This window comes from Lissotriton helveticus, chromosome 5_1 (assembly GCF_964261635.1).
Source record: "Lissotriton helveticus chromosome 5_1, aLisHel1.1, whole genome shotgun sequence".
Classification (NCBI taxonomy): Eukaryota; Metazoa; Chordata; class Amphibia; order Caudata; family Salamandridae; genus Lissotriton; species Lissotriton helveticus.
Genome location: NC_136065.1, coordinates 1943194307 through 1943222181, shown reverse-complemented (window position 1 = coordinate 1943222181; position 27875 = coordinate 1943194307). Strand labels below are relative to the sequence as shown.

The 27875-nt window shown below is 48.9% G+C and overlaps 1 protein-coding gene across 1 annotated transcript in view; it reads left to right on the top strand.

Annotated features, from left to right (window-relative positions):
* The first annotated feature begins 2631 nt into the window (after window positions 1-2631).
* The window catches only part of TBX21 (T-box transcription factor 21), a 154016-nt gene continuing 128772 nt past the window's right edge, over window positions 2632-27875 (top strand). Inside the window, exons 1-2 of the mRNA XM_078645592.1 lie at window positions 2632-4571; window positions 4712-6463. Of these exons, the coding sequence (XP_078501718.1) occupies window positions 5922-6463 (542 nt within the window). The 5' untranslated portion in view covers window positions 2632-4571; window positions 4712-5921. The remainder of the gene's footprint in view (window positions 4572-4711; window positions 6464-27875) is intronic.

The following is a 27875-nucleotide window of genomic DNA, read 5'->3' as shown; positions in this document are numbered from 1 at the left end:
CCCATCTTATCATAACACTGTCAAATTCACCGTTACATTCATGAGGGTTATAAGGAGAAAAAAACAGTGCCTTTACGCTAACTAATGGGGCCCTCCTGAAGAATATAAATATAGCGAGGGGCCCCTCCGCTGAAACGCACAGATATCCATTGGTCGTAGACTGATTGGGGCTCCCCTCCCAGCCCCTTGCGCACCAGGAGCCTACGTTACGCCAAAGGAACAGACCTAACCTTACCCGGTACCGGCAGTCGTGCTTCTCACTAGTAGTGGCTCACATTTCTGTACCCTCGTGCCTTCGCTTATGGGCCTCGCATCTCAGCTGTCACCTGTTAATTTGGAGCGATTGTAAACAGGGAATACGCTGCCAATTCAGAAGCAGGGTCCGAATCCCGACCTCAGCACTAAACTGAAAAATAGAGCCGCCTAATATAGGGCCAATTATTCAGTCTTCCTGTGCGAGAAACGTAAATTGCTGGTACTGTAAGTTAAAGACGCATAGCCCCTCCCCAACTTATATACGTCTCCCACCTCCCTATAATGCACAGCTCTGAGGGAGTTACTATTGCACGCGCCTATATGTTAATTTTGGTCGGGGTGGCCTCGCTGGGTCACTACTATCACCTGAGCCGGGAGGACGAGCCCTGGGTATCAGCGTGACAAAGACCGAAGAGCCGGCCCTCACGTATCGGAGAGGGGCGTGCCCTTAGTACGAATATGCAAAACAACACCCCGCCCCCGAATCCTGGCATCCAATCGTGAGCCGCTGAGCCGGCTCCCCGCTGCACTGTCAAAGTTTTCTCATTGCAGGCTTAGAGTGTGGGTCGCTGTGAGCAGCAGAAGTGCCAAGTACCGGGCACCAGGGAGCGGGCACAAGACACCTGTCACCGGAGGCGGGCACCAGAGACCTGCCAAGAGTGAAGTGGCACTAGAGACCGGGCACTGGAGGGCCGAGCACCAGAAGTGCCACCAGGGAGCGGGCACAAGAGGCCGGGGGCGGGCAGCAAAGACCTGCCAAAGCAGAGCGGGCACTGGAGAGCGGCGCATCCAGGACTGGACATCATGAACTTCATGCCAGGAACCAGGCACTTCTGGCGTCAGTGAGCACCCGCGAAGCACGGAACAGAGTGCAGGGCGCCCGACTGTGGACACCAAGAGCCGGCCACTTCAGAGACCGGTCTCCGAGGAGGAGGAGAGGGCGCTGGGCATCGCCACCGAAAGGCAGAAGATCTCCCAGTAATAAGAGGAGCTGAGGGGCGTGTGGGTGAAGCACAGAGGAGCTTGGCTTGGAGCTGGGGTGAAGTCACCAGAGGAACCATAAGCGGGTTTGAAAGCTGGAAACACAGGCAGCGGGCATTGCATGGAACCGGCGGCCCTGATGTGGGATCAAAACATGGGGCACGTGTGAAAAGGGCAGCGGGGCGCCAGGGACCATGTCGCCTCTGTGCCACAACCCTGGCACTCTCCGGGTGAGGGTCATCTCATAAGGACTGACCCCCAGGGAACACTAGCCATATGAGAAGGTATAGGTCACTGTGCACGACTCACTCACTCATTCTACTCACCTAGCTCACTGAAGGCGCTTATTCACCCACACGCCCATTTATTCACCCATTCTCCCAGGCACTCATCCGCGCACGCTCTCGGTTACTGCTTCCACCACTCAACCTGTTAACCACGTAGCGCTTCGAGACCTAGCGCCCAAGGAGCCCCAAAGGTCACTTTTAAGAGGTTCTTCCTACAGACGCCCACTAACACCTCCCCGCAGAGGCCGTTCGAAGTGTTTAACTTCGGGGTGACTCTGGGTGCGCAGGGTAGCACACGACGAGGCGCTAGAAGAAGCGGTAAGTGGGGTCAGCGGGTGCAAACATGGCAAGGACATAGGACAGCGACCCCTCCCCCGGTCACACGAGGATCCAGTCCCACCAGGCACCCCACGCCCAGCGCTGCGCACTGCTACAGTTCAGGGCATCCTGTATCACAAGTACTCCCAGACCTGCAAGGGTCTAATACAGAGCCATAAGGGAACTTCGTCAAAGGGCCCAGTACCCCGCAAGCTCCCGGTGCAATCCGTACTTGCAAAGTCTCAAGTTTCACCCGTACTCCCAGAGGTACCTTTCCCCCCAGTGTCACTAAGATCCCAGTACTTGCAGAGTCTCAAGTGTCACCGGTACTCATAGAAGTACCTTTTCCTCAGTGTCACTAATAGCCCAGTACTTGCAGAGTCTCATGGGTCACCGGTACTCCCAGAAGTACCTTTTCCTCAGTGTCACTAATAGCCCAGTACTTGCAGAGTCTCATGGGTCACCAGTACTCCCAGAAGTACCTTTTCCTCAGTGTCACTAATAGCCCAGTAATTGCAGAGTCTCAAGTGTCACCGGTACTCATAGAAGTACCTTTTCCTCAGTGTCACTAATAGCCCAGTACTTGCAGAGTCTCATGGGTCACCAGTACTCCCAGAAGTACCTTTTCCTCAGTGTCACTAATAGCCCAGTACTTGCAGAGTCTCATGGGTCACCAGTACTCCCAGAAGTACCTTTTCCTCAGTGTCACTAATAGCCCAGTAATTGCAGAGTCTCAAGTGTCACCGGTACTCATAGAAGTACCTTTCCCCCAGTGTCACTAAGATCCCAGTACTTGCAGAGCGTCATGGGTCACCGGTACTCCCAGAAGTACCTTTTCCTCAGTGTCACTAATAGCCCAGTACTTGCAGAGTCTCATGTGTCACCTGTACTCCCAGAAGTACCTTTTCCTCAGTGTCACTAATAGCCCAGTACTTGCAGAGTCTCATGGGTCACCGGTACTCCCAGAAGTACCTTTTCCTCAGTGTCACTAATAGCCCAGTACTTGCAGAGTCTCATGTGTCACCGGTACTCCCAGAAGTACCTTTCTCCCAGTGTCACTACGATCCCAGTACTTGCAGAGTCTGAAGTGTCACCGGTACTCCCAGAGGTACCATTTGCTCAGTGCCACTAATAGCCCAGTACTTGCAGAGTCTCAAGTGTCTCCGGTACTCCCAGAAGTACCCTTTCCTCGGTGTCACTAATAGCCCAGTACTTGCAGAGTCTCAAGTGTCTCCGGTACTCCCAGAAGTACCCTTTCCTCGGTGTCACTAATAGCCCAGTACTTGCAGAGTCTCAAGTGTCTCCGGTACTCCCAGAAGTACCCTTTCCTCGGTGTCACTAATAGCCCAGTACTTGCAGAGTCTCAAGTACCTCTAGGCCAGCACCACTCTAATATGTTACCCTAATACTCCCCGAGCCTCCTGTGTCGAGTACTGCAGTACTGCTCCCAGAGTGCCCAACACCCTAACGTGGCTAGTACCCAAGCACTTTAGAGTCGCAAATCTCACCAGCACCCCAGTGTTATGGCTACCACAATACTCCAAGGCGTTACGTGTACCCTAGGGTCACCAAGACCTTAGTCCTCTCACTGTCAACAGTACCCGACTCTCCCACGACTGCCAGTGTGTACGACAAGACCCTTCAAGGGCATTGGTGCCCAGGGCTCTTCGTACTCCTAGAGGGTCAAGTACCACTTTTGCCCAAGTACTCTGAGAGTGCTCAGTATCATCGGTACCTCAGTACTTCAGGAGTGGCCTAGTAACACCGGTGCCTCCGTGTTCCCAGAGCGCCTAATATAACTGGTGTCTTGGTACTCTCTTAGTGCCCAGTCTCACGGGTGCCCCAGTACTGTTAGAGCGCCCGGTATCAGCGGTACCTTATTACTCAAGAAGTGATCTAGAAACTCCATTACCCTAGTACTCCCAGACTGCCTAGTATCACCAGTACCCCAGCACTCAAGGACTGACCCAGTAACACCATTGTACCAGAACTCCCAGAGTGCCCAGTATCACTGGTACCCCAGTACATCATGAGTGACCCAGTAACACCAGTGCCTCGGTGCTCACAGAGCGCCTAACATAACTGCTGTTTCAATACTCCCAGAAACCCAGTATCACTGGTGTGCCAGTAAACTTAGAGCACCCAGTATCACTGGTATCCCAGTAAGACCACTGTCTTAGCACTCGCGGGGCGCCCAGTGTCACACTGATTCTCCAGAGTGCCCAGAGTGCCCATTGTCACTGGTGTCCTAGAACTCTCAGCATCGCTGGTACCCCAGTACTCATGGAGTGACTTATCTGCATTGCTGCCCCAGTCTCACAGAGCCCCAGCGCATCTGGTGCTCCAGTACTCCCAAAGTGTATACCATCACCTGTACTCGAGTACTCCCAGAGTGCCCAGTATCACCCATACTCTGGTACTTCCAAGTGCCCAGTATCGCCAATACTCTGGTACTTCCAAGTGCCCAGTATCACAGGTACCCTAATACTCCCAGAGTTCAATTTTTTCACAAGTACTCTAGTACTCCTAAAGTGCCCTGTATCAGCAACATTCTAGTCCTCCCAGAGTGCCAGGTATTACCAGTACTCTAGTACCCCAGGAGTGCCCAGTCTCACAGGCACTCTAGTACTCTCAGAGTGCCCAGTCTCACAGGCACTCTAGTACCCCAGGAGTGCCCAGTCTCACAGGCACTCTAGTACTCTCAGAGTGCCCAGTCTCACAGGTACTCTAGTACTCTCAGAGTGCCCAGTCTCACACGCACTCTAGTACCCCAGGAGTGCCCAGTCTCACAGGCACTCTAGTACTCTCAGAGTGCCCAGTCTCACAGGCACTTAGTGCCCCAGGAGTGCCAAGTCTCACATGCACTCTAGTACCCCAGGAGTGCCCAGTCTCACAGGCACTCTAGTACTCTCAGAGTGCCCAGTCTCACAGGCACTCTAGTACTCTCAGAGTGCCCAGTCTCACAGGTACTCTAGTACTCTCAGAGTGCCCAGTCTCACAGGCACTCTAGTACTCTCAGAGTGCCCAGTCTCACAGGCACTCTAGTACTCTCAGAGTGCCCAATCTCACAGGCACTTAGTGCCCCAGGAGTGCCAAGTCTCACATGCACTCTAGTACCCCAGGAGTGCCCAGTCTCACAGGCACTCTAGTACTCTCAGAGTGCCCAGTCTCACAGGTACTCTAGTACTCTCAGAGTGCCCAGTCTCACAGGCACTCTAGTACCCCAGGAGTGCCCAGTCTCACAGGCACTCTAGTACTCTCAGAGTGCCCAGTCTCACAGGCACTTAGTGCCCCAGGAGTGCCAAGTCTCACATGCACTCTAGTACCCCAGGAGTGCCCAGTCTCACAGGCACTCTAGTACTCTCAGAGTGCCCAGTCTCACAGGCACTCTAGTACTCTCAGAGTGCCCAGTCTCACAGGTACTCTAGTACTCTCAGAGTGCCCAGTCTCACAGGCACTCTAGTACCCCAGGAGTGCCCAGTCTCACAGGCACTCTAGTACTCTCAGAGTGCCCAATCTCACAGGCACTCTACTACCCCAGGAGTGCCCAGTCTCACAGGCACTCTAGTACTCTCAGAGTGCCCAGTCTCACAGGTACTCCGGCTGTACTCAGAATGCATAGCAGTACTGGTGCCCATTGCTCATAGTGTCCGGAGCTTCAGAGCCTCCAGCAATCCCAGGACTCGAAGAGGCACGCGCCCCTTTACTCTCATAACCCACCCCCGTCAATACTCAGTGCCCAGTAACTTCTAACCCTCAGACCCCTGCCCCGCAGAGTACTCACCCAAGCACCCCCTGCCCCCCCCCCCCCTCAGTGAGCCATGCACCCCTGGCGTCCGCCACCACCCCATCTGCCTTCTCACTAAAAACCATAGCCGCTACCCCTCAGAACCCGCTAGTACCCGTTACTGCCTCCTGCCCCTCGCCCTGCCCCCATTTCTCCAGTACACTTTGTGCCCCGAGCTCGTGCGTCCCCACACGCCCCCGAAACCACCAGCGTCTCTCTGTGTGTGTCTGCCCTCAGCCCCGCTGTGTTTCCACACTCCAGCACCCACCCAGCGCCCACCCGCCCCCACGCTCATGGGCGCCCTGGACCAGGGCTCTGCAGCCGGCAGTGCCAGTACCATGCTGGGCGCAGACTCTCAGAGCTTTGCCAAGGATCTCGCCAAGGAGCCCGAGGCGCTGGGCAAGGATGTGCCCGAACTAAAGATGGGTATCGCGGACCGCTTGTACTGCCCGGAGCCGGCCCCACCGGACTCCTGTGCCCTTGACTTTGCCTACACAGGACAGCCAGGCTTTGGAATGGGGAGCCCTGGGCGCTTCCTCAGCCCGCTACCCTTTAACGGGTACCCATACAGCCCCGTGCGACCACAGGCCACAGGCCCCAATGGCTATTCCGTGCCCACCAGCGAGCTGTACCCGACTGGTGCCACCGAACTATACCCAACGGCGGGCGAGGGCTCCTATCCCGGCGCAGGACAGCACGGGTTCCCCCGCGGGGCTCTCTACCCCATGCCAGGATACCAGAGCCTGGGCAAGCTGCAGGTCGTACTAAACAACTACCCGCTCTGGGCAAAGTTCCACAAGCACCAGACAGAGATGATCATCACCAAGCAGGGCAGGTAGGGGCACTGGCGCATGCGCAGGTCTCTGGGGCGTGGTGGGTCCTGGTGCACGAGCGCGCATCTTAGGGCTCTGGGACATACTTATAAAGTCTATGACAATATAGGGAATGCTTGGAGTCTGGGATGCCACGCCATTCGACAATCACTTCCTGTTACCCACACTTCTGTGTTTCGCTATTTTGCGCGCGTGTGCGCAGCAGTCACCTAATTTGCATAAAACAACATGGCGGAGGACAGCTCGTGTACCTAATGGCTGAAAATATGGGTATCATGCATGGGGTGCTAGATGCATGACGATTGGTCCATGGGGCTTGGGTGCATGTGTCACTGTACGCAGTTTGGATATATAGAGACAAAATGTGCCTGTCAACGACACTTGTGAGGACCGTGACACAGTAATTCCCTATCTGGAAGCTGTGGCGTACATACACCCTGCCTGGGCCTATTACCGCATGTGGAATCTAGTGTATGGGGTGATCCCAGAAGGTCCTTTACTGCGCGCGGGATCTGTGGTCTGGAATGTACGACGTTACCATGCATACATTTACAACACATGCCTTTACAACGCAGTTTTTACATCGTAACATCCATTACCACGCATGATTTTACATTGCATGCCATCACAACGCATTTTTAGAAACGATATTTACAACGCATTCCGTTACATCGCATTATACCATTACAACGCATACCAATACAAATCATACCATTACATTGCATATAAGGTAAGAGTTGGATAGTGCAGGGGTAAAAAGTACTATTCCCACTCTAGTGAGTGCAACAGCAGGGTAAGTGTTGGATAGTGTAGGGGTAAAAACTATGCGTCGTAATAATATGCGTTGTAGTGACATGCGTTGTAATGGTATGCGTTGTAGTGACATGCGATGTAATGGCTGCGTTGTAATGGCATGTGATGTAAAGGATGTTGTGTTGTAATGACTGTGTTGTAAAGGTAGTGCGATGTAATGACTGCGTTGTAAAGGATGCTTCCTGGCTGGGCGGTGCTTACATGTGCACATATCAGTGGACACTGAATGTGGGGGACATGAGTGCGAAGTAGTGTAGTAGGCGCATGCCCACAGTATGGCTTCATGGTCGATTTATTTGTAATGCGCCCACATGTCACAAAGACCACTTTGCAGCACGTAAAGAAATACTTCCTGTTAGGGCGGGGCGCAGATCGACGGGCAGTATCTGGGACCTGCCATCACACATGGGACTGCCATTACACGATGGCTCTGAACCTGGCATGAGGAGATTATATGTCGGACTGACCCTGGAGTGTGAGGTGACGGGTCTGTCCCTAGTACACGCCGGATCTTGGAAGTCACGTGTCACGTGAAGTTACTACCAGATGTTCTATTGCCTGTTGGGGGCTACGCGGCTGTACCATGATTTCTGTCACTTCAGATAGCCTTCAAGGTGCGAGATTGCGCGTACAAGCCGTCACTGCGCATGAGCTGAAACGGCCTGACATGGCCTGCGCCCACGAGGGGTCATGACGGCGTTGGTAGCTGCGTGACCACGCACGAGGTCACAGGCGTACATGTTTACCTGTCACTGCGCTAGGCCTGCAGAAATGTTGCACATACAACGATTGTCTGTATGACTATGTGCTTGTATATTAGGGGAGCGCAAATGCGCAGAATAACAGGACTAGCCGGGCAAAGAGGCTGGTTTGGTTCAAAGGGCCGATGCATGAGTTCAGTTATTAACATATTTGGATTTTGAAATCGTACAAAAACATCATTTAAAAACGTGATGAACACTCTTGAAAATTCAAAACAGTTTATAAGGCAGATGGGTTTCTCATTAGTATAAAGAATTATATATGGGATAAAGAACACCCTGACATACATTATAAGGATGTTGCAAGTTACCAAGGAGTTTCATGACCATAGAGGAAAGTGGTTGAAGGCCGAATAAGGTAGTTCAAACTCCAAGGTAACTGCAATGTCCTTACACTGTATGTCACTGAGTACTTTATTCCTTATCATACAATGTGACACCATCACTTTCCCGAAAATTGCTTAAATCCTTGGTGTCTTGCTCATTTATGTGAATGAAATAGGATGTTTTTTAGACACCATGACTAAAAGAATTTTCTGTAGAGCACTAAAAATCAGTACATTTTGTTTTGCGGTAAGACGTTAGAATCAGTTTAATACTAGTCAGATTAAAAATATACTGTAGCTTTTCTATAATAAGTTATTACAGTTGACAGCTACATCATTTCTTTATTACAAGCAACTACAGACACCACAAGTCTCCCGTAATAAGGAAATAAGACTGGCTTTTATATCGGGATTGCAGGCTTCTGTGTATTGTATAACACTATATCAAGTGCCATTTATTAGAAGTGATCATTTCTTAACATTGACTCAGAAACATTCATGCTCCCTTCAAGAATCAATAATAGTCAATAGTCTTGTAAATCAAACACAATGGAGGATTTTTGCACTACAGACATCCTGCATGGTTGTGTTTCGAAGTGCTCTCAAATGTGATGATGGAAAAGGAGGTGCCGTGAAATACAGTTATTGCCTAAGATGTCACAATTTAGTTCAGTGGGGATTGTTTCTGGAGTTTTGTTGTACAGTTCAGCCATTTAGATGAGTAGATCTTTCTTTCTCGTTTTACATCAAATTAATGTTTGGTGTTTAATTCTTCAAGGTGCGACATCTGTGCTCTGTTTAATAAATATCAATATGACATGAAATCAATTTGACAAGACATTTTTAAGGAAAAAGTCACCAAGTTAGCTTAAGGGAAGGGATTGTTCTCTATTTTAATGTTGGTCTCATTGACTAGCCCAGAAGTAACAAATATCGACTTTTGGAGAGGCTCAATACCTCAGTTAGGGCACACATGCCCTAAAGCAAAAGGTCTGAGAGATCAACCCAAGGGAAGTACAGAGCTGGGCACCAGGCAGACTTTAATGCAGAGATCACCCTCTGTGTGTTTTGCATTTTTCATAAACCCATGTGTCATGGGGCAGCAGTTCAGATGGCTGATTGTCAAGTACCCACAAAGGGCTGTAAAAGTAGTCAGGATGGTTACTGTTTAAAAATCATTAGCATAACATCCTTCTTTGAGCACCATCACAGCACTCCCAACTTTTTAGATACAGAAGAGGAGAGGGTGCTGCTTGGAGCATTAGGTAAAAGCATGGGTGGAAAGCAGTAGCCACATAAAGGCTTGGTTTGTATTGGGCTCGAGGGTTCGAGAGGACTTGTGGCTCACCCACCCAGGGCCGGCTTTAGCAAGGGCAAGCTGGGCCCCTGCCCAGAGCGCCACTTTTCTGTGTGGTGTATGTAGCTGTGTGCATTAAGGTTATGCCGACAGCAGCGCCCTTCTCATCTTTCTCCAGCCTTGTTTTTGTCCCTGCCTGTTCGTTCCTATCTGATTTACCAGTTTAAAGTGGTTTTAGTCCTTCATTATCATATGGTGGGCATTGTTTTTTACAACTCTTTTGCCCCCTTCCTTGTCCTCCCTTCAGCCTCTGACCCCTCCTGGAACACATCAACAAAACCATCATTCTCAGCTATCAGTGATTTAGGCGACCTGGGGGAGGTCGGGATGTTTGTGTCCAGGGGCAGGTCCCTGTTCATCCAGATACAGACCAGTAAACACAATAGGGACCCCTGCTGCCTCATTTAATTCACTACCATCAGCAAGATCGCCACATTTCTCTCTGCCTATGCCCAAGCAGCTAACTTAGCAAAGGTCAGCTCTGCACCCACCTGCACTGTTTATTTTTGATTCTGGGTGCATCTGTTCATAACTATGTCCCCCTCCAGTCCCATAAACCAAAAAACACTTGCTGAGTCAAAAATGGTGGAATTTATTACTCAAAACCAACATTGCATAAATACAGTGTTATGCCCATGGACTACATCCCAACTGGCTGTTGTGTCTGTAACTAGACACGGATGTCTCATGGGCTTTCTGTGACCGTGCATGTCTACCTCAGCACTCAGTTATTTGTTTGTCTCAGAATTTAGCTGCATGGACAACACACATTCGGGTGTGATTGCACTGTGTATTTATTTTATTTGTATATTGTTTTCCATAGCTTGAACGCCACCCTTGTGAATTTCCAGTGCGCCACGAAAAGTTTTCGCGATATTACATGGTCTAGAAGCCAGAACACTGTATGTAATATTGCAATTATAGCAGTGAGAGAGGCAGTCATGCTGAGACGAAGGGATACAACAAGCATACAGGAAGTAATTATGGAAATATGGCTGTAGAACAGAGGTGAAAACGTGTAGAAGAAATATCATGAAACAGTTTGAGAGGATTTTGCAAAGTGTTTGCAAATATGAGTATGAGAAGTATTGAGTGGAACAGTTTCAGAGTGCTGTGCATACCGTTTACAAATATGAGTACAAGTAGCGTTGAGTGGAACAGTTTCAGAATGCTGTCCAAACCGTTTGCAAATTTGAGCGTGTGTAGCATTGAGTGAGTGAACCAGTTTCAGAGTGCTGTACAGTCTGCAAATATGAACACGCGAAGCATTAAGTGAAACAGTTTCAGAATGCTGTACAAACAGTTTGCAAATATGAGCTCGCGTAGCATTGGGTGGAACAGTTTCAGAGTGCTGTACAAACAGTTTGCAAATATGAGCTCGCGTAGCATTGGGTGGAACAGTTTCAGAGTGCTGTACAAACAGTTTGCAAATATGAGCTCGCGTAGCATTGAGTGGAACAGTTTCAGAGTGCTGTACAAACAGTTTGCAAATATGAGCGCGCGTAGCATTGAGTGGAACAGTTTCAGAGTGCTGTACGAACAGTTTGCAAATATGAGTGCGCGTAGCATTGAGTGGAACAGTTTCAGAGTGCTGTACAAACAATTTGCAAATATGAGCACGTGTAGCATTGAGTGGAACTGTTTCACAGTGCTGTACACAGCTTTTATACATACCATTATCAGAAGAAGAGAGTGGAACCATTTTAGAGCACTGTAAAAGGGGACTCTAATAACAGGAGTAAAATGAACAATCCCATTCTTTAGTAGCATAGATAAACAGAGGCTACAACAGAGAATACAAGGAAACGACAATATGCAGTCACATGAAAATGTTTCTCAATAAGAATATTTTGCAGAAAGTGTTTGATGGCATACAACGACCATTCCAGACTCTGGGGGCATTTCCTGAGAAACATCTGCCCTGTGTGCACTTGTTTTAAACGTGGGGTGCAGAAAGATTTACATTTTTAGATCGCAGGTTTTGTGAACTGCCAGACAAATTTTTTGAGAAAGGTAAGTGGGAAGGTTGACATGTAAGGCGTTTGCGGTATCTTGTGGTATATGTTGCAGATTTGCAGATTGTCTATTTACATAGCTTTGTGAAGTGTGAACCAGAGCTTAATGATGTCTGCACCACTGCAGAACACTGGAAGTGAAGCGTATAAATAACCCTGCGTCGATGCACATGGTGCACAAGAGTGCAAGAGCACAGGAATCAAGCAGAGTAAAAATGCAACACCGACAGATGGAAGCAATAAGGTACAATACGTGTAGGGCAGTGGTCGGTAAACTGTGGTCCAGGTACCCCTGGGGTCCATGATACACACTCACAGGGTCTGCGGACTGCCTATAAAATTAAATAATATTAACTGATTAATAAAGTGTATATAAATAAAGAAGCAAAATATAAAACTGAACCTTTTAAAACGTTCTGTAAATGTGAAGGAATTTGAAATTGGAGATTAAAAATTACGTTGGTACCCTGAAATCGATTTGTGGGAGCAGTGCCGGCTCATCAAACAATGTAGTATGAAAACCGAATTTATAAAAGCTCCAACCTTCCCATTAAAATTAAAATAATGATTTTATTTTTATGGTTTGTAAATTATATAACATGTATCATCATATGTCTATTTCTTTGATGGATGCTTGTTTCCGATTTTTATGTATTGTTTTGCAGTTCAAATGATTGAAATTGCTTAGGTCGGGGTCCCTCGATTTCAATAACTCCAAAAACTATTCACTGGGGGTTTCTGGTTTCCAGTAATTATTAAGTAGGGGGTCCTCAGAAATCAAAATATAAAGAACCACTACTGTAGGCGGTCTTAACAATAGGACATTGGTTCACATACAGCCACAATGGCATATACATTGATCACTAACACAGTAAAGCATATCCGTAAACGTTTTTGTACTGTCACTCGGAGCAATAGGTATCCAGTAAAGTTTTACAGTATTCGTATATCATGTTCCCATGTCACCAAGTAAATAAACGTGAACGGCAGGTGCAGGGTATTGGCACCATCAAAAGAACAAGCACTGGTAAATGTATTAGCTTTCACCTATGTGATTAATAATAAGCAGTTTTTTGTTGTAAGATGTAGCTTCCTGAGTAGTTGTACAATATAAGTTACAGTCTGTAAAAGTGTTATGACCTGATTATGTACAAAAAGGCAATAGATTGTGTTGTTACTCGTGGTATAGTGCAGGTAATAGCAACATTTTTAAAAATGAAATGAAAGAGGGAAATAATAGTATTATTTGATGCAATAGCAATAATATGTGTTTAGAGGAGTTCTGACAACTTTTGGGCACAGTGCCACTACACCTGCTGCAGCATTCATATCATGCCCCTAGTGCCTGCAAGAAAACTGCATTTGAGCCTACCTGTTTAGTAGTAAAATGCAGCAATATTTGGTGTTTAGAGGAGTTATGACAACTTTTGGCTCCGGTGCCACTGCACCTGCTGCACCATTCAAATCATGACCTTATTGCCTGTAAGGCAATTGCACTTGTGACTGGCTGTTTAGTAGTAAAATATTGCAATATTTGGTGTTTAGGGGGATTCCTAGAGCTTTGAGCCCTGGAGTCACTGCACCTGCTGCACCATTGAAATCATGTCTCTAGTGCCTGCAAGGTAACCATACTTGAGACTACTTATTTAGTAGTTAAATATAGCAATATTTAGTGTTCAGATGAGTTCTGGCAACACTAGGCCCCGGAGTCACTGCACCTAAAGCACCATTGAAATCATGGCTCTAGTGCCTGCTAGATAACTGCACTTGTGACTGCCTGTTTAGTAAAAATGTGTAACACTATTCTATGTTTAGTGGGATCCCTAGAGCTTTTGGCCCCGGGCCCCTGCACCTGCTGCACCATTCAATTCAAACCTCTTTTAGCTGCAAGATAATTGCAATTGTGTCTGCCCAAATAGTAGTAATATATAGCAATATTAGGTGTTTCGAGGAGGTCATGACAAATTTTGGGCCTTGTGCCAGTGCACCTGCTTCACCATTCAAACCATGACCCTATTGTTTACAAGGTAACTGCACTTGTGACTGCTTGTTAGGCAGTAAAATATAGTAATATTATATGTTTAGTGGGGTGCCTAGAACTTTTGGTTCTGGTGCTACTGCAGCTGCTGCACCATTCAAATCATGATCTTATTGCCTGCTAGATAAATGCACTTGTGACTATCTTGTTTAGTAGTAAAATTTAGCAATGACCTGGGTTTAGTGGGGTCCCTCAGAGAGGGAGCTTTTGGCCCCAGTGCCACTGCACCTGCTGCACCATTCAACTCAAGTCCCTTTTAACTGCAAGGTAACTGCAATTGTGACTGCCTGTTTTGGAGTCAACTATAGCAATATTTGGTGTTTAGAGGAGTTCTGGCACCTTTTGGGCCCGGTGCTACTGTACCTGCTGCACCATTCAAATCATGACCCTGTTGTTTGCAAGGTAACTGCACTTGTGGTTGCCTGTTTAGGAATAAAACATAACAATATTAGGTGTTTAGTGGGGTGCCTGGAGATTTTGATCCCCGTGCCACTGCACCTGCTGCACTGTTGAAATCAAGACCCTAGTGCTTGCTAGATAACTGCACTAATGACTGGCTATTTAGTTGTAAAATACAGCAATATTAGGTGTTCAGAGGAGTTCTGACAACTTATGGGCCCTGTGCCAATGCACCTACTGCCCCATTCAAATAATGACCCTGTTGCCTACATGATAACTGCACTTGTGACTGCCTGTTCAGTAGTAAAATACAGAAATATTGTGTTTTTAGTGGTGTTATGACAATGTTCGGGCCTGGTGCCACTGCACCCGCTGCACTGTTCAAATCATGACCCCGTTGTCTGCAAGGTAATTGCACTTGTGACTGCCTGTTCAGTAGTATAGTATAGCTATTTTAGGTGTTTAGTGGGTGCCTAGTGCTTTTGGTACTGGTGACACTGCACCTGCTGCACCATTGAAATCATGATCCTGTTGCCCGCAAGGTAACTGCACTTGTGTCTGCCTGTTTAGTTTTACATTATAGCAACAATCTGGGTTTAGTGGGGTTCCTAGAGATTTTGGTCCAGATGCCACTGCACCTGCTGCACCATTCAATTCAAGTCACTTTTAATGCAAGGTAAATGCAATTGTGTCTGCCTGTTTAGTAGTTAAATATAGCAATATTATGTGCTTAGAGGAATTCTTAAAACTTTTGGCCCAGGTCCTACTGCACCTGCTGTACCATTCAAATCATGACCCTGTTGTCTGCAAAGTAACTGCACTTGTGGCTGCCTGTTTAGTAGTAAAATATAGCATAGCTGTTGTATATTGACTTTAACTTGTCATGTTTATTACAATATTTAGAATTTGATTTTAATGACCAAATAGAGTAAGTTGAAAAAAACAATCCAATAATGCCTACAAAGTGCAAAGAAAGGTACTGAGACAGCTAAAGCAGCTGCTTTACACAACTAAGAAATAAAAAGCAAGCATTCCAGCCTACTGTTAGAAGCTGTCTGCCTTTTCCGTGGAGAGAGATCATATCTTGACACTGAATGGGGCTTAAACAGTGTGAACAGCTTTAGTAGAATTACCGTAAGTGCGTGCAGCTAGTGGAAGATAAAAGAAGTTACACACGAAAGCGAATTAACACAGTAATTCGGCATTGGGAACTGATATCAGCCCCCTTTCAAGATATATTAAATGCAGGAGATTGCAGGCGAAACCTAAGAAATGGGGGGTTAAGTGTGGAAGATTTGATTATGCTGTAGCTTTGTTGAACACAGATGTTTGAAGGCCTGGTTTTGAGTAGGATGATTATGAACATATTACTTACTGGTAATCTTTATGAATATCCAATTAATCAATATTTGAAGTTGCAAAATCCAGGGAAGGAGGGAAAGTAGGTGGACTGGGAAGAGGAGAACTACGATTCAGGGTAATGAAGATTACCATTAAGTAATGAGACTAAATAGCATGACCCGGATTCCCTTACAAAATTAAATTTTACTTATTAGGTGGATCCGTGGGAAGGAGGGGTCACCTCAATGTGTAAGGACTGGGACGAGAAGTACGAATGCTGGGTCTCTGATTTAGAAGATAAGCTAAATTTACCCAGTGGTAGCATTTCCTCCTCCATACTGTCCTCATACTGGAGGAAGTTACACCTTTGGGTTCTACTATACTTTTAGGTCTTTCTCTAAAAAAATAACTATTGCTAATTGCAACAAACTAAAAATCAGGCTCTTTAATTTTTACTCATGTTAGGCTGTTTTACCTTGTTGGCCATCATTCACATATATTTGGAAATACGATTGTCTGCTATCTGCCTACGCGCCCGCCGTGTCTGCCTGCCTGCCCCTTCCCTAGGGGCAACCTGTCACTCTACTAGTGCCTGCAAACACTCTACTGCTCTGCCTATAGCTCTGTTAGCCTGCCTGTTTCTACACTAGTGTCTGTCTGTCACTCCAGTAGTGTCTGTCTTACAGCCTCCTCTACTAGTGCCTTTCTGCCTGTCTCTCTTTGAGTCTACCTGTCTCTCCATATTTGTCCCTCTGCCTGTCACTCCACTGATGTATGCCTGTCAGTCTGCTATGCCTGTCTCTCCACCAGTGACTGTCTGCCTGTCACTCCAGTAGTTTCTTCCTGTCGGTTTACTAGCCTGCCTGCTTCTCAACGAAGGCATGTCTGCCTTTTAGTGTGGTAGTCTGTCTGCTTTTCCACTAGTGGTTGTCTTTCTGTTGTCACGTCATCATGGATAGGGTAACTACCACTCCATTTACATAGTGTCAATACCGTGGGATGCCTGCCTGTAATATTCCCCTGTAAAATATGGTGCTACATATGTACTGATGTGACCTCTTCATGGCACTGTCTGACGTCTGCCTGTAATTGAACTCCCGCCCAATATGCCTGTAGCGCCCTTCTCGCGATGCCTGCCTGCACTCAAGCGGTGTCTGCCTGTTACTGCACCCTGTGCTCTCTGCCTGTTTCATTATTCACAGGCACTCGCCACATTGACTGCTAGAGGTGGCTCCTTGTGGGTTATAAAAGGCTGAAATCTCAGACTGTAGTTATGTGTACTTGGCTACATTGTGTTTGGGTACCCACGCAGTCTGGGTACGATGGTTACATTTTGTAGGGTTAAAAATATATTGTGTTTTAGATTTTTTTTTTTTTTTACTTTAGACTTGTAAAGGCTATATGTATGTGGTCACCTTTCCTTGAGCGCCTGTAGACTAAACGATTCTTATTGGCGCTGTGCTGAATACAGTCAGAGGCGATACAAGAGCCAGATATAGGGGGCAGCTTCTTTCTGAATACTTAACGTTCGCTCCACACACTTATTTTTAAAACCAGTAAATACAGTTTCTGGGTTCTTGGGAGTCACCGAATCCACATGAGCTGGAAACCCGCGCAAGTCATACAGTTGCACTCTGCCCTCTGCTGTGCACTCACTCTGCATCAGAAGGGCACCTCTTTTATCACCGTGGAGAAGATCTGCTGGGGAAACCCCTTCCCCATACCCCGTAAAAATATGGAGGCGTGTGTGTTTTTAAACCCTATTTGCACCCATCCATATACCAGCCCAGTTGAGCACGGCGTGTAGGTGCGCATTTTAGGGCGAAAAACCCCCGGAAAGTCGTGAATCGCCACAAAACGACAACATTGTGGGTGTTCGCTGCCTGACTAAAGGCGACGACACGTTTCCACTCCTCACGTAAACGCAACGCTGCAGATAATCAACTATAGGGCCAGGCTCAGGTGTACATGCTGTGAACGCCCAGGTAGAATCTTTTGTGCACCTAAACGGAGCAGGGCCAGGAAATATGTTGTCTTCAAAAGTTCAGTAACCACTGGAAATAGGAAGTGAGGGGCTAGATAGTGCTATTGATCCGCTGATCAGCCCTTGCATTCCACTAGTAATTTTGGCTACAATCTCGATCCTTTTGGGAAAAAAAATTGGAATATATTTAATATAATATATATTTTTTTATTTGAAATTTGAAAATTCGCATTAGAATTCGGTGGTTAGGAGAGCCCTACTTTAACAATTAAAATAAATAAATATTTAGCCCGAAGAAACCGAACGACCAAAATTACAAAAACACACCTACATCTAAAACACTTAGGGCTACATTGAAACATGTTTTGTTTCGATGTACTTCAGTCGGTAAATTGCATCGTTTACAAGTGTAAGGTCAAGGTTGGGTATTCCAAAAATACGATGTTAGATTCGTAGATGGATTTATACAAACTTTTAATTACAAAACTGTGGTCTTTTTTTTACGCGTGAGAAACGGTGGTCTTATTTTACGCGTGAGAAAATGTCCTGTGGTCTTATTTTACGCTTGGGAAACTGTGGTCTAATTTTACGTGTGAGCGAATCTGTTCACAGGGACCGCTCCTTGCCGGTTCCAGGGCGGGTACGTCACCCGAAATCGAAATATTGCAAATATTCTCGAACTCTTCTCAGGCACATTCCCGTCCTGGATGACGAGTGAGCTTTACTCTTTGCATGGGTCGGATTTACAGCCTGATTCATCAAGCCGAAATCGGCTCGCAAAGGGCCAGATTCTGAGAATCTGGCCCTTTGCGAGCGCTATTTTTGCATTCGGGATTCATCATCCCAAATGCAAAAATCGGTAATAGCGATTTCGCTATTTTGCAAGGAATTACATTTAAGGAATCTCTATTTGAGATTCCTTAAATGCAATTCATCATCCATTTAATAATTGCTAATTCGCAATTTCGGCCCGCTATTTACCGCGAGGTCAAACCTCGTGGTAAATAGCGAAAAGTTAGAAAAATGCTTTTAAAAGCATTTTTTTAAGTTGCATGTTGCACACACACATGTCCTTTGGACATGTGTGTGCGCAACACCTGTTTCAATTTGCATTTAAGGGGTGCTACAGGGTGTCCTTTGGACACCTCTGGCACCCTTTAAATCGCTATCTTATTTGCGAGTAGCTAATTGCTAATCGCAAATAAGGAATACTCCCCATTCATTCCTATGGGCCTTTTGGCCCATAGGAATGAATGGGGAGTTATTCCTTATTTGCGATTAGCAATTAGCTATTACTCCCCATTAGCTATTACTCCCCATTCATTCCTATGGGCCTTTTGGCCCATAGGAATGAATGGGGAGTTATTCCTTATTTGCGATTAGCAATTTGCTACTCGCAAATAAGGAATGTGTAGGAATCGCTATTTATTTAGCAATTCCTACATGAATCCTGCTTTGCAAGTCCTTAATAGCGATTCCTTATGAATCGCTATTAGGGGCTCGCAAAACGGGAGAATGATGAATCAGGCTGAAAGTCACTATCATGGCCGCACGGGTGGTGGAGGTGTTGGGTTAGAGATGATTCTCCGTGGGGAAAATGTATTCCAAATGTATTTGTAAGCTATCCTGTCAACATATATAGAAATAACCAACCCTCCACCCCCATGACCAAATGGGGGAGAATTAGTCACTAGGGGGCAGATGTATCAAACTTTTTTTTGTCGCAAACGCTGCAATTCTCAAAATAGCAGCGATTGCAACAAAAAAAACTGGAAAATGCGATGTATCATTGAAATCGCATCGCAAACTTAAGGAATCGCTAATTTTGCGATTCTTTAATTTTGCGTCAGCATTTAAGGAATCGCAAATTGTGATTCCTTAAATGCTATGTATGAAACATTCAGGTTTTGAGAATTTACACTAAGAAATCGCAAATTAACACCAACTTGTAGTTGGTGGTAATTTGCGATTTCTTTTACAAATGCACTTTTTGGCATTTGTAAAGGTGCCATAGGGCACACATACATGCCCTTAGGGCATGTATGTGCGCCATATGCGCACACATGTAAATTTCAGGGTTGCAGCAGGGTGTCCTTAGGACACCCTTGCACCCTTGAAATTATTCTCAATTTGCAATTAGCAAATTGCGAATCGCAAATTGAGAATAACTTCACATTCATTCCTATGGGCCTCCTGGCCCATAGAAATGAATGGGAAATGTTTCCATATTTGCGAATTCGCAATTTGCTATTCGCAAATAAGGAATTTTAGGAAATCGCTAAAAAATTGCGATTTTGTAGATAATACCATTTTGCAATTCTCAAATAGCGATTCTCAAAAAATCGCAATTTGAGAATCGCAAATAGGTATTTTGATACATCTGCCCCAAAATAACCACGTTTCCTAAGTGACAAAGCTTTGAAGCACCAACCAGCTAACTAACTAAAAGTTTGCAAGGGTGGGAAAGCAGGAAGGGTACAGGTGCCCATGTAGTAGTGATGCTCACAACTTCTTGCCGCGAGGTCTTAGATACCCCACGCCAAGGGAGTCAGCTCAACAATGACTCACTTCCGGTTACACCTATCCCATACGGAAGAGGATATTTTGTTGGGGACAAACCAGATGTCCACAGTAGAGGGTCCGTCATTTGTGCCAGTCGGGAAGTGGGGTCTGCCACCCTCTTTGGCTGGTAATTGGGAGCTTTCTTCCAATTGGATCATATGTATTGGTCCCAATTACATCACAGTCCTGCACAGCAGTTAAACCAGATATGATGCAAGACAAGTTGAAAGCAATTTTTTAGGAAGCAAATTGCAACCAGAAAAAATGGTACTGGCTTGTTGACTGTATGAATGCAGCTTCAATTTGAGCACGAATGGGCGTGTTCTTAACCACCTGAGTTCTGAAATTAATGACGGAGATGACTGAGCTGGGACATGGCCCAAAGATGTCAGGCCATTTCGAAGGAAGCAATCATTATTTCATCTCCGCTGATCAACCCTTGTCTTCTTGATGGTCAATTCCAATAGGTCATGGAGCGTGTAGTGGCAGGGCATGGTATGACTAGATGGTCCGATGAGGGTAGTTGGGACTATGAGGGCCCGGTCAATATTTAGAGACAAGGCAAGGGCAGAGGCGGTTCTCCACTCCCTAAAATGACATTTGCAAAGAAAGTGTGACCGTGGGGTGAGCCTGAGGGGGGCAAAGTTTTAGCTTCCAGGCTGCGGACAGTGCAAAGCCATGCCACAGTTTCAGAGCTTGATTACTCTTCCTTTTTTAGAACCTGACGAAGAGCTCTTTGTTCTAATTGTCCTTTCATACTAATCCCGCCGGCAGAACTACTCACAGAGCAGCCCTCAGCAAATACCACCTGCACCTCAAGGAAGCCAAGAGAGTAGCCCTCACTGCCCGCATCAATGTCGAGACCAGCCACACAAAGGAGCTCTTCAAGGTAGTCAAGGAATTTTCCAATGCGACAGCCACAGAGAACACCATCCACCCCTTCCAAGAACTCTGCAACACCCTCTCTGACTATTTCCACAGCAAAATCGCCACCATCTAAAACAACTTTGACCCCCAAACTACCTCTCTCAGCCTCAACAACCTCATCCTCCCAGCGAGCACCAGCCGAATTATCACCACCTGTTCTCCACTTACCATTCAGACCACCACAGCCATCATGCTGTCTATCCACTCTAGGGCACCCACCAACCCCTGCCCAACCCAGCACGGAGCTCACAAGCATCCTCAACACCTTCATCTCCACAGCAACCTTCCCAGAAAGATGGAAACACGCAGAGGGCAGACCCCTCCTAAAGAAACCCGCTGCTAACCCCAGCAACCTCAAAAACTACTGACCAATATCCCTGCTCCACTACCCAGCCAAAGTACTCAAGAAAGGCATCAACCAACAGCTCACCGAATACCTGGAACACAACCCCCTCCTTAATGCCTCACAATTAGGATTCTTTGCCAACCACAGCACTGAGACCACATTGATCGCTGCCACAGATGACATAAGAACTATCCTCAACCATGGAGAAACTGTGGTGTTGATCCTTCTTGATCTCTCTGCTGTATTTAAAAGCATCTCCCACCACACCCTCATTGACAGACTCTATAACATTGGCATACAGCAAAACGCCCTAAAGTGGATCGCCTTATTCCTTACAGGATGCACACAGAGCATCCTATAAGGAATGCCTCCCTTCACCTCCACACCCAAGGACATCATATATGGTGTACCAAAAGCTTAATCCCTCAACCCTATCCTGTTCCACATCTACATGAACCCTCTCACAGATGTTGTCAGATCTCATGGACTCAAACTCATCTACGACAAAACAGAAGTGCCGATCTTTGGGAAGAACACCTCCGCATGGGACCACAGCTAGTGGGCAGCAGAACTCGGACCTACACCCACACCGACCAACCATGCACTCAATCTCAGCATCATCCTCGACAGCCAACTAACCATGAAATGACAAGTCAACGCAGTACCCTCCTCCTGCTTTCACATGTACAGCAGAATCTTCAGATTGATCCAAATCAATACCAGAAAGACTGTCATGCAGGCCCTTGTCACCAGCAGTCTCGACTCCGGCAACACTCTCTGCACCAGAATCTCCACCCAGCTCATCAGAAGAATCTGCAGCATACAGCACGCTGCAGCCATCCTGGACCTCCCTAAACGTACCCACATCACTCTTCACCTAAGAAACCACCACTGGCTCCCCATCCAGGAAAGATGCCAGTTCAAGATCCTCACACGATGTCTACGAAGCTCTTCATGGCCAAGGACCATCCTACATCAACTACCAACTGTAATTACAGAACAGTGCTAAGCTATTTATGAAGTACTGGCATACAATTTTGACATTTCACCAGGACCAGGACTGGCCTCCAGTGCAGATCTCAGGGCTCTCTGCCCAGAAGGGCTTCAGTGCATTTCCACGACTGCCCTGCACCAGCTCCCAAGAGCGATCCTGTGCAGGGGCCTGCGCTGTGCGCAGAGAAGGGCACCTCTGAAGGGACACGTAGCAGTCCTGATGTCATCTCCTGTGCAGGGGCCTGTGCTGTGCGCAGAGAAGGACTCCTCTGAGCGACATGTGCCAGTCCGGAAGGGTCTGTGCTGAAAAGGACTGCTGTGCGTACATGTGCCAGTCCCGAAGGGTCTGTGCTGAAAAGGACTCCTCTGAGCGACATGTGCCAGTCCGGAAGGGTCTGTGCTGAAAAGGACTGCTGTGCGTACATGTGCCAGTCCCGAAGGGTCTGTGCTGAAAAGGACTCCTCTGAGCGACATGTGCCAGTCCGGAAGGGTCTGTGCTGAAAAGGACTGCTGTGCGTACATGTGCCAGTCCCGAAGGGTCTGTGCTGAAAAGGACTCCTCTGAGCGACATGTGCCAGTCCGGAAGGGTCTGTGCTGAAAAGGACTGCTCTGCGAGATGTGCCAGTCCCGAAGGGTCTGTGCTGAAAAGGACTCCTCTGAGCGACATGTGCCAGTCCGGAAGAGTCTGTGCTGAAAAGGACTGCTGTGCGTACATGTGCCAGTCCCGAAGGGTCTGTGCTGAAAAGGACTGCTGTGCGTACATGTGCCTGTCCCGAAGGGTCTGTGCTGGAAAGGACTGCTGTGCGTACATGTGCCAGTCCCGAAGGGTCTGTGCTGAAAAGGACTCCTCTGAGCGACATGTGCCAGTCCGGAAGGGTCTGTGCTGAAAAGGACTGCTGTGCGTACATGTGCCATTCCCGAAGGGTCTGTGCTGAAAAGGACTCCTCTGAGCGACATATGCCAGTCCGGAAGGGTCTGTGCTGAAAAGGACTGCTGTGCGTACATGTGCCAGTCCCGAAGGGTCTGTGCTGAAAAGGACTGCTGTGCGTACATGTGCCTGTCCCGAAGGGTCTGTGCTGGAAAGGACTGCTGTGCGTACATGTGCCAGTCCCGAAGGGTCTGTGCTGAAAAGGACTCCTCTGAGCGACATGTGCCAGTCCGGAAGGGTCTGTGCTGAAAAGGACTGCTGTGCGTACATGTGCCAGTCCCGAAGGGTCTGTGCTGAAAAGGACTCCTCGGAGCGACATGTGCCAGTCCAGAAGGGTCTGTGCTGAAAAGGACTGCTGTGCGTACATGTGCCAGTCCCGAAGGGTCTGTGCTGAAAAGGACTCCTCTGAGCGACATGTGCCAGTCCGGAAGGGTCTGTGCTGAAAAGGACTGCTGTGCGTACATGTGCCAGTCCCGAAGGGTCTGTGCTGAAAAGGACTCCTCTGAGCGACATGTGCCAGTCCGGAAGGGTCTGTGCTGAAAAGGATTGCTGTGCGTACATGTGCCAGTCCCGAAGGGTCTGTGCTGAAAGGGACTCCTCTGAGCGACATGTGCCAGTCCGGAAGGGTCTGTGCTGAAAAGGACTGCTGTGCGTACATGTGCCAGTCCCGAAGGGTCTGTGCTGAAAAGGACTCCTCTGAGCGACATGTGCCAGTCTGGAAGGGTCTGTGCTGAAAAGGACTGCTGTGCGTACATGTGCCAGTCCCGAAGGGTCTGTGCTGAAAAGGACTCCTCTGAGCGACATGTGCCAGTCCGGAAGGGTCTGTGCTGAAAAGTACTGCTGTGCGTACATGTGCCAGTCCCGAAGGGTCTGTGCTGAAAAGGACTCCTCTGAGCGACATGTGCCAGTCCGGAAGGGTCTGTGCTGAAAAGGACTGCTGTGCGTACATGTGCCAGTCCCGAAGGGTCTGTGCTGAAAAGGACTCCTCTGAGCGACATGTGCCAGTCTGGAAGGGTCTGTGCTGAAAAGGACTGCTGTGCGTACATGTGCCATTCCCGAAGGGTCTGTGCTGAAAAGGACTGCTGTGCGTACATGCGCCTGTCCCGAAGGGTCTGTGCTGGAAAGGACTGCTGTGCGTACATGTGCCAGTCCCGAAGGGTCTGTGCTGAAAAGGACTCCTCTGAGCGACATGTGCCAGTCCGGAAGGGTCTGTGCTGAAAAGGACTGCTGTGCGTACATGTGCCAGTCCCGAAGGGTCTGTGCTGAAAAGGACTCCTCTGAGCGACATGTGCCAGTCCGGAAGGGTCTGTGCTGAAAAGGACTGCTGTGCGTACATGTGCCAGTCCCGAAGGGTCTGTGCTGAAAAGGACTCCTCTGAGCGACATGTGCCAGTCCGGAAGGGTCTGTGCTGAAAAGGACTGCTGTGCGTACATGTGCCAGTCCCGAAGGGTCTGTGCTGAAAAGGACTCCTCTGAGCGACATGTGCCAGTCCGGAAGGGTCTGTGCTGAAAAGGACTGCTGTGCGTACATGTGCCAGTCCCGAAGGGTCTGTGCTGAAAAGGACTGCTCTGTGAGATGTGCCAGTCCTGAAGGGTATGTGCTGGAAAGGACTGCTCTGCGAGACATACCAGTCCCAAAGGAGTCCGTTCTAATCAAAGAATGCTCTGCGTGCCATGTGGCAGTCCTGTACAGTGTGCTGAGAGGTGTCTCTTGACTGTAACATGCGCCTCACGTGCAGGGACCTGTGCTTTGTTCCGAGAGGGGCTCATGGCTGTTACATGCGCTGGTCCTGGGGTGGCCTCACGTGCAGGGGCCTGTGCTTTGTTCCAAGAGGGGCTCATGGCTGTAATATGTGCCATACTGAGGTGGCCTCACGTGCAGGGACATGTGCTTTGTTCCGAGAGGGGCTCATGGCTGTTACATGCGCCGGTTCTGGGGTGACCTCACGTGCAGGGGCCTGTGCTTTGTTCCGAGAGGGGCTCATGGCTGTAACATGTGCCAGTACTGAGGTGGCCTCACGTGCAGGGGCCTGTGCTTTGTTCCGAGTGGGGCTCATGGCTGTAACATGTGCCAGTACTGAGGTGGCCTCACGTGCAGGGGCCTGTGCTTTGTTCCGAGAGGGGCTCATGGCTGTTACATGCGCCGGTTCTGGGGTGACCTCACGTGCAGGGGCCTGTGCTTTGTTCCGAGAGGGGCTCATGGCTGTTACATGCGCCGGTTCTGGGGTGACCTCACGTGCAGGGGCCTGTGCTTTGTTCCGAGAGGGGCTCATGGCTGTAACATGTGCCAGTACTGAGGTGGCCTCACGTGCAGGGGCCTGTGCTTTGTTCCGAGTGGGGCTCATGGCTGTAACATGTGCCAGTACTGAGGTGGCCTCACGTGCAGGGGCCTGTGCTTTGTTCCAAGAGGGGCTCATGGCTGTTACATGCGCCGGTTCTGGGGTGACCTCACGTGCAGGGGCCTGTGCTTTGTTCCGAGAGGGGCTCATGGCTGTAACATGTGCCAGTACTGAGGTGGCCTCACGTGCAGGGGCCTGTGCTTTGTTCCGAGTGGGGCTCATGGCTGTAACATGTGCCATACTGAGGTGGCCTCACGTGCAGGGGCCTGTGCTTTGTTCTGAGAGGGGCTCATGGCTGTAACATGTGCCAGAACTGAGGTGGCCTCACGTGCAGGGGCCTGTGCTTTGTTCCGAGTGGGGCTCATGGCTGTAACATGTGCCATACTGAGGTGGCCTCACATGCAGGGGCCTGTGCTTTGTTCTGAGAGGGGCTCATAGCTGTAACATGTGCCAGTACTGAGGTGGCCTCACGTGCAGGGGCTTGTGCTTTGTTCTGAGAGGGGCTCATGGCTGTACCATGTGCCAGTACTGAGGTGGCCTCACGTGCAGGGGCCTGTGCTTTGTTCCGAGAGGGGCTCATGGCTGTAACATGCGCCGGTCCTGGTGTGGCCTCACGTGCAGGATCCTGTGCTTTGTTCTGAGAGGGGCTCATGGCTGTAACATGTGCCAGTACTGAGGTGGCCTCACGTGCAGGGGCCTGTGCTTTGTTCTGAGAGGGGCTCATGGCTGTAACATGTGCCAATACTGAGGTGGCCTCACGTGCAGGGGCCTGTGCTTTGTTCCGAGAGGGGCTCATGGCTGTAATATGCGCCGGTCCTGGGGTGGCCTCACGTGCAGGATCCTGTGCTTTGTTCTGAGAGGGGCTCATGGCTGTAATATGCGCCGGTCCTGGGGTGGCCTCACGTGCAGGATCCTGTGCTTTGTTCTGAGAGGGCCTCATGGCTGTAATATGCGCGGGTCCTGGGGTGGCCTCACGTGCAGGGGCCTGTGCTTTGTTCCGATTGGGGCTCATGGCTGTAACATGTGCCAGTACTGAGGTGGCCTCACATGCAGGGGCCTGTGCTTTGTTCCGAGAGGGGCTCATGGCTGTAACATGCGCCGGTCCTGGGGTGGCCTCACGTGCAGGGGCCTGTGCTTTGTTCCGATTGGGGCTCATGGCTGTAACATGTGCCAGTACTGAGGTGGCCTCACGTGCAGGGGCCTGTGCTTTGTTCCGAGTGGGGCTCATGGCTGTAACATGTGCCATACTGAGGTGGCCTCACGTGCAGGGGCCTGTGCTTTGTTCCGAGTGGGGCTCATGGCTGTAACATGTGCCAGTACTGAGGTGGCCTCACGTGCAGAGGCCTGTGCTTTGTTCCGAATGGGGCTCATGGCTGTAACATGTGCCATACTGAGGTGGCCTCACGTGCAGGGGCCTGTGCTTTGTTCTGAGAGGGGCTCATGGCTGTAATATGCGCCGGTCCTGGGGTGGCCTCACGTGCAGGGGCCTGTGCTTTGTTCCAAGAGGGGCTCATGGCTGTAACATGTGCCATACTGAGGTGGCCTCACGTGCAGGTGCCTGTGCTTTGTTTCGATTGGGGCTCATGGCTGTAACATGTGCCAGTACTGAGGTGGCCTCACGTGCAGGGGCCTGTGCTTTGTTCCAAGAGGGGCTCATGGCTGTAATATGCGCCGGTCCTGGGGTGGCCTCACGTGCAGGAGCCTGTGCTTTGTTCCGATTGGGGATCATGGCTGTAACATGTGCCATACTGAGGTGGCCTCACATGCAGGGGCCTGTGCTTTGTTCAGAGAGGGGCTCATGGCTGTAACATGTGCCAGTACTGAGGTGACCTCATGTGCAGGGGCCTGTGCTTTGTTCCGAGTGGGGCTCATGGCTGTAACATATGCCATACTGAGGTGGCCTCACATGCAGGGGCCTGTGCTTTGTTCAGAGAGGGGCTCATGGCTGTAACATGTGCCATACTGAGGTGGCCTCACGTGCAGGGGCCTGTGCTTTGTTCCAAGAGGGGCTCATGGCTGTAATATGCGCCGGTCCTGGGTTGGCCTCACGTGCAGGGGCCTGTGCTTTGTTCCGATTGGGGCTCATGGCTGTAACATGTGCCAGTACTGAGGTGGCCTCACGTGCAGGTGCCTGTGCTTTGTTCTGAGAGGGGCTCATGGCTGTAACATGTGCCAGTACTGAGGTGGCCTCACGTGCAGGGGCCTGTGCTTTGTTCCGAGAGGGGCTCATGGCTGTAACATGCGCTGGTCCTGGTGTGGCCTCACGTGCAGGATCCTGTGCTTTGT